The sequence below is a fragment of the Plasmodium cynomolgi genome, chromosome 12, assembly GCF_000321355.1.
Source record: "Plasmodium cynomolgi strain B DNA, chromosome 12, whole genome shotgun sequence".
Taxonomy (NCBI): Eukaryota; Apicomplexa; class Aconoidasida; order Haemosporida; family Plasmodiidae; genus Plasmodium; species Plasmodium cynomolgi.
In genome coordinates this window covers 908,549-919,855 of record NC_020405.1, presented here as the reverse complement: position 1 = coordinate 919,855, position 11,307 = coordinate 908,549, and the positions used below count along the sequence as shown (strand labels likewise).

At 48.5% G+C, this 11,307-nt stretch overlaps 3 protein-coding genes across 3 annotated transcripts; 1 reads left to right on the top strand and 2 right to left on the bottom strand.

Moving 5' to 3' along the window:
- Positions 1–852: 852 nt before the first annotated feature.
- Positions 853–2,784, top strand: PCYB_123170 (hypothetical protein; the record flags this gene model as incomplete). The annotated part of the gene is made up of 1 exon (XM_004223650.1): positions 853–2,784. A coding segment is annotated over one exon (1,930 nt), but the record flags the coding sequence as incomplete, so codon positions are not given.
- Positions 2,785–3,778: 994 nt separating this feature from the next.
- Positions 3,779–5,332, bottom strand: PCYB_123160 (protein kinase; the record flags this gene model as incomplete). Its single annotated transcript, XM_004223649.1, has 1 exon — positions 3,779–5,332. The coding sequence occupies one exon, from the start codon at positions 5,330–5,332 to the stop codon at positions 3,779–3,781; it is 1,554 nt and encodes a 517-aa protein (XP_004223697.1).
- A 680-nt stretch (positions 5,333–6,012) lies between these two features.
- On the bottom strand, positions 6,013–11,286 carry PCYB_123150 (helicase; the record flags this gene model as incomplete). Its single annotated transcript, XM_004223648.1, has 11 exons — positions 6,013–6,085; positions 6,284–6,382; positions 6,568–6,681; positions 6,994–7,231; positions 7,361–8,228; positions 8,361–9,026; positions 9,243–10,158; positions 10,305–10,440; positions 10,597–10,657; positions 10,830–10,911; positions 11,225–11,286. 11 exons carry the CDS (start codon positions 11,284–11,286, stop codon positions 6,013–6,015), a joined length of 3,315 nt encoding a protein of 1,104 aa, XP_004223696.1.
- Positions 11,287–11,307: the final 21 nt, after the last annotated feature.

Below are 11,307 nucleotides of genomic sequence, written 5' to 3'. Positions count from 1 at the left end.
TTTTCGACATTTCTCCCCTTTTTGCGCTTGTAGTTATCACATGCGTAACTATATGTTACCTATGTAGATCCATTTGGAGGCATACTTGCTGGCTGAGTATGCTCATTTGTACACCCCTTCTTGCAGCTCATTTGAGTTAAACCAGCTAAGGAGGAAGAACGGAAAAAAAAAAGCACATCTTGCTTAAGGAATTTTCCATTTCATGCTTTCATAATCCTTGTTGGAACTCGCTTTTCTAGCGCGATCAACGTGTCACTTTAGCTGAACGCAACGCACCTACGTAGTGTTTTCGTCCGCGACAGGGCTGCGAACAGGAGTGCTTACCCGATTGCTTACCCGATTGAGTACCCGATTGCTTACCCGATTGCCTACCCGATTGCTTACCCCATTGCCTACCCGATTGCCTACCCGATTGCAAAATGGCCCTCGGAATTTTCAAAAGAAACAAAGGGAACGACACCGTCGCACAGAACAAGGACGTCGTAGGTAAGTTCCGCTTCAAACGGTTGCCCCTTCCCCCCTGCCTCCACACTGCCGCCCCACGCAGGTGCACCACTTTTCTTTTATGATGAAAACCAAAGCGACTGAACAAATTTGATGAGTCTCAGAATTTCACCAAGATCTCTGATATGAAGTGTGCACCTGCGTGGCGGCAGTTATGAGAAGAAAGCGTTTATGTGTGTGCCCCTCCTCATGGGCTACCTGTCCTCCACTCGCATATATGTTCTCCACTCGCATTTGTGTTCTCCATGCGCATATATGTTCTCCATGCGCATTTATGTTCTCCACTCGCATATATGTTCTCTACTCTCATTTATGTTCTCCTTCTTTCTTTCCTTTTTTCCACTCCAGACGAGGAGAACAAAGTAGAGAACAAGCTGACGGAGTCCACCGCAGCGGAGTCTGAAACAAAGTCTGCGGTTGTAGCTAAGAAGAAGAAGAAGAAGAACGTCAAGAAAGATAAGGCCTCGAAGAAGGATGCCTCGTCTGAGTCTTCCAGCTCTTCGGACTCCTCCGATGACAGCGATGGGAATGCGGTGAATGGAGAAGCAAAGGTAGAGGTGAATGTAGAGAAGGATACCGCGAAAGTGTCCAAGTCGGACTCCGACTCGTCTGACTCATCAGATTCGTCAGACTCCTCCGATTCCTCAGAGGAGGAAGAGACCAAAGCTGCGAAGCCAGCCAAGGGTAAGGCGGCTAAAGCAGAGAAGGCGGCCAAAGCAGAGAAGGCTGCTAAAGCGGCGAAGGAGGCCAAGGCAAAAGCGGCCAAAGAAGCGAAGGCCAAAGGGAAAGCAAAGGTCGCCGAGGTTAAAGCGGCTGAGGTTAAAGCGGCTGAGGTTAAAGCGGCTGAGGTTAAAGCGGCTGAGGTTAAAGCGGCTGAGGCTAAAGCAGCTGAGGCCAAAGCTGCAGAGGCCAAAGCAGCGAAGAAGGAAGCAAACAAATCGGATTCAGATTCAGACTCTGATTCAGACACAGACTTCGACTCAGATTCAGACTCCGATTCTGACTCAGACGATGATCAAGCGGAACAGCAGAATCTGCAACAACAGAAGCAACAGCAGAAGAAGTTGAATAACAACAAAGCGGGTGTGGGTAACCCTAGTGGCGAACTAGCCAATGGGAAGACCGAAGGAAAGAACAAAAGGAGAAACGAAATAGTCGTGGGTGATAACAATAAGGGAAAAAATAAGAAACAAAAATTTAATAAAAATGGAAAGGATAACATGGTCAATGACGATGCTGAGGATGATGTGGAAGACGAAGATGAAGACGATGATGATTTCCCAACAGAGTTCATAATAACCATACTGAACATAAGTAGAGATGCACAGGAAGCAGATTTAAGATCCTACTTGAAAGAGTTACTAAGTGATGATTATGTAGAGGACAAAATATGGATTCATATGAACCCACTCTTCAATAGTGCTTATGTTTATTGTTCAGAAAAAAATATCACAGATGTATTTGCTTCAAAATATAACGAAAAATTTAATGGCATCCCAATAAAAATTCACATGAACCCTAATGCCATTTCTTCAGTTAGTCTTTCCCATGTTGGAAAGAATACCACAGAAGAACAGGTAAGAAATGCATTTGAGAAATATGGAAATATCACTAAGGTTATTTTTTTCGCAGGAAGAAACAGAGTACAGGTTACATATGATAGCTTAGAGAGCTGTGTTAAGTCTTTGCAACATGATGGACTCCTCGTAGGGGATAATTACGTCCACGTGGCATTAATGCTTAATGGTACTAACTACAACAGTAGCTTCTCTGATTATACGTTTGGAAATAGGGGGAACAGGAATAACTACCAAGGTAGTAATAATAATGGACAGGATAATGAGGGGGGTAATGGAGGTGGTAGGGGTGGCAGCTTTTTTGGGAAGAAGTTTGGCCATGTTAATAAGTTCAACAGGAATGGCAGTAACTTCAACCGAGGAAACGATGACAACAACAGCATCAACAACAACAGCGGGGGTGGAAGCTTCAACCGCAGTGGCAGCGGCTTCAACAAAGGGGGGGGTGGCTTCCAAAAGGGAGGCAACTACGACAATAATAATGGGGGCAGCTTCAACAGGGGGGGCGGCTTCAACAGGGGAGGCGGCTTCAACAGAGGAGGCGGCTTCAACAGGGGAGGCGGCTTCAACAGGGGGGGCGGCTTCAACAGGGGAGGTAACTACAACAACGGAGGTAACAACAATGACGACGGCGGCGGAAAGAAGTTTAACAAGAAGCCCTTTAATAACTTCAAGAACAGGAAGAACCAGGAGTTCGGTGCGGGTGCGGACAATTAGAAGTGGCTCCGCCACGGCGCAGGACCGGCGGACGCGTTTGCCCACTCGACGAGCATCTGCCTGCCCACTGGACGAGCAACTGCCTGCCCACTCGGCGAGCATCTGCCTGCCCATTTACTCACTCCTTCATTATACACCCCTTCAAAAAATGTACCACTTTTGACATATTGTTTTTTACGCGCCTTTTCTAATGCACCCTTTCTCATGCGCCATTTCTCATGAGCCCTTTCCCACGCGCCACTTCGCATGCGCCACTTCTCATGCGCCACTTCTCATGCGCCACTTCTCATGCGCCCTTTCCCACGCGCCACTTCTCAGGCCCCATTTCTCCTCACGCACGCAAGGGAGAGCTCATTTGTTGAAACCTCTACGCAGCTGGAACGGCATCCCACGCCGTCGTTCCCGGCGGCCATTTGTCCACGCACGGATGTACGGCGCGAGTGCGCATTGTGTGCATTGTGTGCATCGCGTTCATCGTGTGCATCGTTTTCTTCGTTCTCATCGTGCGCGTCGTGTTCACCCTATGTGTGTGTCTCTCTCTCCCGAGTGTGCACTGCCCATCTGACACGCGGCCCCCTTGGGCCTTTACATGTTGCGGAACGGGAAGGGCAGCTCAAATTGGCTCCCTCTCTCTCCACCCCCCCTCATGCGTAGCAGCACGGCCAGGTAAACCTACATGCACGTCACTTCGCTTCGGCCCAGCTCATTCTTACGTCACTTCATTTTACATACACATACATATACAACATGTATAATGTGTGTGTATTTTTTTTTTTTTCCCACGTTTGTTACACCAAACCAATTAACTCGTCCCCACTGAGACGTTTAAAAGCGTGCAGCCAGGAGTTCAATTAAAAAAAAATTTCGAACAAATCGAGGCGGAAGGGTGTAGCGGTGTAGTGGTGTATTGGTGCAGTGGTGTAGGGGCTCAACGGCACAACGGCGCAACGGCGCATTGCCGTAGTGGCCGTGGGTGCCCCTCACTTCTCACCCCTCACCGCGGCCAGCAGCGCCGCCCAGGTGGGCCGCTCCCGGTGGTCGTAGGCGAGCATGCTGCGCAGAAGCAGAAGCAGCTCCGGGCGAGAGACGCACGCCTGCAGCCCATCCACCTTATGTTGAAACGCATACGGATCATCCACGTGGTTAAGGATGTCCTCCTTCATCGTCACGAGGTAGTAAAAGCAGAGACCTAAACAAAAAATGTCATTCTTCACAAGGTACTTCTCAATGTGCTTATTTGTCTTGCCTCCCTTTTTCACCATGATTTTTTTTTTTCTCAAGTAAGAAAAAAGTTCAGGGGAAATATATTTAGGCAGTCCTCGTCTCCCATTAACAACGTAGTGAAAATAATCTGTGAGTTTCAGTTTCGGAACAAAATTTCCGAGAAGGATGTTGAACCCACTGTTATCGATGTACAGATTGGTAGGTTTGATATTCCCATGCAGGATGTTCTTTTCTTCCAAATGACACATGAGCTTAATCAGTTTACACAGATTTTTTAATATTAAATTACTATCAAATTGGTAAGCCATGTAGGGCTGTACCTTCTCGATGAACCCCTTCACGTTTCCGTTGAGTACAAATGGGGTTAAAAAAGCAGCCACGTAACTCTTCTTGTCGAACTCGCTCTTTTCCAGCATGATGATGTCACTGTATGGAAGTACGCCTAAGCGTTCGTAGGTCACTTCGTCGTTCCCACATGGGGGTGGTGGTGTTGTACCTTCTATGCTTCCTTTTCTCCCTGAGGGTGGGAACTCATCCTGATTATTTTGCAGCTCGCTTTCTACCTCACAGTTCTCCTTATATTCGTACAGCACCTGTCTTATGCGCTTCCCCTCGTTGATGAGAGTGTTAATCTTCAGGCTGCTCGTGTTGGCTTCTGAAAAAATAAACTCCCTGCCCCCGATGCGCGTTTCGTCACACTCCATAATTTTGGCGTTGTACAGGAAGGTCCTAAATTGGGGGACCTTCTCTCCACGGCGCTGCTCACCCCTTCGGCCTAGCTGCTTAACTGCTCCATTGCGCTTCTCGTCTCCCCCCCCGAGCTGCCCCCTTTTTAGGGCCTCCACTAAGGGGTCCCCCTCGATGCACACGAAGGGGGAGTCCAAACGAACTGCGTAATGAGCGGACGCGTCCCTCACAGCAATGTCGTACCTCTCATCAATGGTGTTAATTTTACCGAGACTTTCCTTTAAAAACTCCTTCTTCTCATTCAACCGCAAGAGGATTTGATTAGCCTGGTTAATTTGGTCCGCGCCGTCCCCACCGATGCGCCCCCCGAAGTGCTCTGCCTCCAACGAATCCACGTCTTGGCGGTAGTTTTGCTCCTCCATTTGTTCACACACCCGTTTTGTCACCTTCATCAGTTTGCTCACCTGATTTAACCCTTTCTTGAATCTGTTGTGAACGACGTTCCCGTTATATTTGACCACATAGCTGTGTCCAAATTTGTTGTCCTGCCCCTCGTTCTCCACGGCATAAGCGAACTCGCTTGGCCATATAATTCTGCTTCGCAGTGACCCCCACTTGGTCATGTTTGTGTGTACGGAAGGGGGTGCTTCTAGGCGTCTGTCTAAGGGGGGTTCCCCCTTTGGATTGGTCTACTTCAATTTGGTGTTTTTTTTTTTTTTTTCTTCAGGTAGCCAAAAAATTTGCAAACTTTGGCTAGCTGTCCAAAATCGCCTTAACAGGTCAGGCGAATTTTCTCCAGACGATTCACGCACATGTTTGCCTATTGCGTTGCGCGCAGCCCGCTGGAACCCGCGGGGGAGTTTCCGCCCCTTGCGACGTTGCGGCGTTGCGGCGTTGCGGCGTTGTGACGTTGTGACGTTGTGACGTTATTGCGTTGTTGCGTTGTTGCGTTGTTGCGTTGTTGCGTTGTTGCGTGACGTTTACAAAAGGTCAAATGGTACAAGTTCATCAGTGACAAAAAAAAAAAAAAAACAAAGTCGAGGGAAAATCAAAATGGTGAAAAAGGAATTGCCCAAGTGGAGAGGTAACATGGTGGAGGATTCGCTCCAAGCGGTTTGAAGTGGACACACATTGGTCAACACATGGGAGGTGGAAGTCATCCCATTTGGGACAGTGTGTCGTGAGAGCTACCAACGAGTGACGTGGCGTGCATGGGAAAACGCGCAATCAGGACGAAACGTCTTCCCTTGCGTGGACGCACTCCACAGATGCTTGCACACGGGTGGAGTGGCTCTCAAAAGGGTTAAAAAATGAAGGCTAAATTTTTGGACTTCATTTTTAAGAGGAGATTATCCAGGACGATGCAGAAGATGTCCCTGCGGGTGGAAAAAAAAAAAAAAAAAAAAAAATAAACAGAAAAAACAAAAAGAAACAAATAAACAATCTGGTGTGCGCATAAATCGCGCAAGCACAAACGGGGGCACTACCCCCGCTGTGCAATTGGGCACATGTTTCATTCACTCTCAGTCACTCCCAGCGTGGCTGTCTTTTCCGCGTTCTGTTTTTCTCATTACAAGGAATTTTTAAAGTTGCGCAAGACTTTGCAGTTGAAGGCCAGGTTGTGGCAGCACTTCACGTACAGCTTTTTTATTTCCTTCATTTTGAGTCTGTACCTGCGGGGGGGAAAATGGTGAGCGAAGTCGACAAATGGTGAGCGAGGTCAAACAAACGGGGGGGTGCAACCTGCGCTGCGCCACTGGTGGGGGTATGCTGCAGTCTGGCCCAAGTGTGCCGAAATGGGCGCTTATTATGTTGCCCCTTTTTTGCTTTTTCTTTTTTTTTTTCCCCCTTGGTTTACTTGCGCCCCACGGTATAGATGTCCTCCCTGAACAGGTCGTACACGATGAGGGAAAAGTAAAAGCGCTTGATTTTGACCCACTCGAAGTTCTCGCAGATCTCGTCGATGTTGATCCTGGGGGGGGGCGCACGCACGAGAAAAGCATAAACGGGGGAAGTGTGAACAAGTGGGTTCCAGGGGTTAGGGTTTGTATGAACTGTGTATATACGGACGAGGTATGTATGAGCTGTGTATGTATGGACGAGGTATGTACGGACGAGGTATGTATGAGCTGTGTATGTATGGACGAGGTATGTATGAACTGCGCATGTATGAACTGCTCATGTATGAACTGCTCATGTATGAACTGCGCACGTACGGATGAGGTAGGCGCTAACGGGGGAAGGCGTCTGCACGCCCGTCAGCTCAAAGCCGCCAGCCACTTACTCGCCGCGCAGAATGTCCTTGGCGCACTGGGCGCAAAGGTCGTCGTTCCCGTTAGCCTTGAAGCGCTTCAGCTTGTCCATGCTCAGATCGAAGTAGTGAAAAATCTTGCGCACGTCCCCGCCCTCGGGGCCACTGCTAGATGTCAGCATCTCCTCGTACACGTCAAAGTGGATTTTGAGCGAAATTTCTGAGTTGATGCAGAAGACGAAAATCATCAACAGGACGTCCGTGGGGAAGCCTTCGACGGGGGGGAAAGCACGGCAGTGAGCGAAAGGGCGCAACGGGGGCTCCCAGGCCTAGGCACACACAACAGGCACACAAGCGCGTCTACCCAACATGGCGCAGTGCGCGCTGCGAGTTGACCCACCTTTGACGTACACGTACTGAATGAAGGAAAAGTTGAAAATGAAGTCCAGCGCATTGCAAATGGGGTGCACATACGGAGAAACCTCCGTGCAGGCAATCACATCATCATCCCGCAAGATGTCATATACGTAAAAATCGAATTGCTTGCTGTTAATATTAACGAGAAATAAATATTTCACCAGCTGAACAAATAAATTTTGAAACAGATTTGTATTAATCTGGGTATCCTTGAAAATGAGTAAAATGGTTAAAAAGGGGAGGGAGAAAAAAGACTGCTGTTTTTCTTTATTCATGAATTCCTTCAGTTTGTAATTCCTGTGCAATTTTTTAAATATGTCCATTTTTTGTTGTAAGTTACATTTAATTAGCGTATCCATGTTAATGTATTGGCATAGGAAATGGAAGTCGAAAATTTGTTCCATTTTGTACAGGTTGACGTTGTATATTTTTGCAAACAGGTAGTAGTAGTAACACTGCTCCTTCTCGTAGGGTATGATAATAAGTTTATTCTCGAAGAGATACTGGAAGGTCTGCTTTACCTCCTGCATGATTAGGTCTCTACAATTAACCGCGCTGTTGGAACTGGTGCGGTTTTTCTTTTCCTCTTTTTCGTCCACTTTAAAAAACTTGAGTGTGTATAGAACGAGGAGGTCTACCATGTCCTTCTTCGTCTTGATCAGATTCAGTTCGATGAACTCCAGGATGAATTTGCACAGTTGGAAGTTGTGCAGCTTTGTCTTCAGCTTGCATACGTCTACGTCATCCTTGAGGATTTTTTCCATGTACGTCTTATCACACGGCGTGAGGAAGATCAGGACCTTCCCGTCGCAGTCCAGGTCGTAGTCCCTCACGGGGGTGCACGCGGCGGCCTGCGCGGAGGCTTCGTTACCGCTTAGCACCGCACCCACTACACTGCTTGCTGGGCCGCTTACCGCGCTGCTCGGACCGCCTACACCCCTGCCGGGTACCCCGTTTACTGTGCTGCATACTGTGCCGCTTACCGCGCTGCTCGGACCGCCTACCGCCCCAGCGGGGCCCCTCCCCGCGTGCGCCTTCTTCACGCGGCCGCAACGCCCCGCTATCTGCACGATCTGCTCCTTCGTCAGGAACGCTGTGCCCAGCCGTATGCTACGGATTATTATCGTGTGCACGTTCAAGTTCACCCCCACGGACAGGGTCGTCGTGCAGCACAGGCAGAAAAGGGTCTTGCTCCTAAACGCACCTTCCACTATTCCTTTCTCGTTCTTCTCCAGCTCCGAGTGGTGAAAGAATATCCCATTGAGGATTAACTTATCCACGTCCGGAATCTTTACGCTCAGCTCCTTCAGTTCGCTCACAAGCTTCTCCCTCCTTTCAGCCACCTCCCTATTCACCTTGTAATTCCTGTTTTTCAAATAGTATGGCATAATGTTGCTTATAAAATGCGCCACCTGTTCGCTTTTCTTCTTCGTTGGGCAAAAGATCAGAACGTTTCTCTGCAGAATGAGTTCCTCGCTCAGCAGGTACACCAGATGGTCCGGGTCCAGGTAGAACGGCGCTCCCAGCGTCCTCTCCAGCTCCTTCTTGTGTATGTCTTTGTATATCGCGCTCTCTATCTTGTACAGGTACTTTATCTTCTGCAGCTTCTCCTTGCTCACGTGCACCTTGGCGTCCAGCCATTCGCCGATCTGGAAGGGGGGGTGCCATGTAAAGAAAAAAAAAAAAGCGAAAATGGTGAAGTACGACGCGGAATTGCCTGAACGGTAAGGTAATTTCCGCTAAATAGCCAAGTTGCGCCACAAAAACCGCCTGAACGGTAAGGCAATTTCCGCTAAATAGCCAAGTTGCGCCACAAAAACCGCCTGAACGGCAAGGTAATTTCCGCAACATAAGGAGAAACGCACCTGGTCCACATTCGACAACGTCGCGGAAAAGCCATAAGCCCGGATGTTAAAGACACTCTCGCAGTTCCGCTGGATGTACTTAATTTTCGTGAGCAAAGACTCGATGAAAACCCCCCTCTGCATATCATTAATGTAGTGAATTTCGTCAATGATGAAAATATAATTGCACTTTAAGTTATTTTTTATAATAATGTTGAGTATGATGTTGGCCTGTTCATACGTGCAGAGGGCAATGTCGGTGGATAGGCTGTATGAGTACCCAGTAAAATTGGAGCTGTTAAATTTTTTTATATTTAACGACACGGTGTTTTCTCCGAGCAGCTTCTCGTAGTAATCATTTTTTTCATTAATGAGTGACACCGTGGGGAGGGTTACTATAGCTCTGTACCCCTTGTAAAGGACCAATCGTATGATTAAAATGTCGTATATTATGGTCTTTCCCATTCCTGTTGGGATGTTGAACAGGAAATTTTTGTAGAAAAAGTTGTTCCTTGTGTCATTGTTCTCGTATAGTGTGTCCCATTTGTCGTCACAGGGGTGCGCGTTTGTTGGTCTCCTCTGTGGGGATAGTCCTGGTCCATTCGCTGGCCCCCTCTGTGGGGATAGTCCTGGTCCATTCGTTGGCCCCCTCTGTGGGGATAGTCCTCGTCCATCCGTTGGCCCCCTCTGTGGGGGTACCTCGCGCCCTCTTTTTTCTTCATCCTTGTGTTTCAATTCCTCCAGGGGGGTGAAGAATTCCGCGTTGAAAAAGGAGTCTACGTTTTGGGAATGTTTTTTCTCAGGGGTTCTTTCCTCCGGCGTTCTGTCCTCTACCTTACTTTGCACATTCTTTTCGACTTGCTCGTTCTCAAGGATGTTCCTCAAGCAGTCCGCCTGCTCCTTGTACAGCTCGTAGATGCCTAGCCGGTTGTACTCGCTGCGGTGTGTGTACGGGTGTGCGTATGGGTGTGTGTATGGGTGTGTGTAGGGATGTACGTGTGAGGGGAGCGGCGAAGTTGGCCACAAAAACTGGACGCAATGCTGGCGAAGAAACTCGGGTAATGCTTTTCTCCCTGCGGTCACCTTATGATGGATTGCGGGATGCAATAATACTCGAACGTCTTTTCATCCAAATGGGCATCCGCGCCGAGGTTCATCAGCTCATTGACGCTACTGTACAGGAGATTCACGTCGGGTATGCTCGACTTGGCGCCTGTCTCTGCGGGGGGGGAAGCGGCAAACAGGGTGGCGGCAAATAGGGTAGCGGCAAAGTGGGGTGAGCCAAAACAATGCTCAGCGAAGTAACGCACCACGGGAGAACCTCAACTTGGCAGAGTTTCTCCCCCGCCGCATCGTCCCAATTTTCCTCACTTACTTGATATGTTCAGCTCGCTGAGGATGCGGTTGTCCAGTTGCACGGCGTCTTTGTAGTTCGCCTAGGCAAAAGGGGAAATCGCGCACGTGTGGGGGTGACCAAAGGTAAGCGCTCACGTGTGTGTTCGCGTGTGTGATCATGTATATGTTCGCTTGTTTGAGCTCATGTATATGCTCGCGTGCGTTTCCCTTCCCGCGGGTTGTCCCTCTCTCGCGCGCTACCGCTTTACTAACGTTGGTGTAAATACGGCCAGACAAGGACACGTAAATCAACTGGTGCCTTCGCCGGTAAATTTTTTTCTTGTAAATTCCTAATCTGCTCGAAGGTGGAGAAAGGTGAAGACAGTTAAATAGGGAGCATCGCGTAAAAGGGGTAACAACCGAGGAGAGACATAGCTCTTTGGTTTATTCGAAGTAGACAAAATGGGGAGAGGCCAAAAGGACATGGGGGGAAAGGAAACGGTTGCACTTGGTTTAGCTACAACTTGTCTAGGATTTGCCACCCAAAATGGAAACAAAAAAAAAAAATAAAAAAATAAATAAAATAATAAAGCACAGTTTCGGGCAGCATTATGCGCCTGGGACTGGTCCGACTCATTTCCCACGTTCGGTATTCGCGACGATCTGACCTTCTATGGCAGATGAACGGGTTTGGCTTCTTCTCCTTTCTGCTCTTGTCGGGTGGGAACATTGTGGCGCTTGGTTTTTAGAA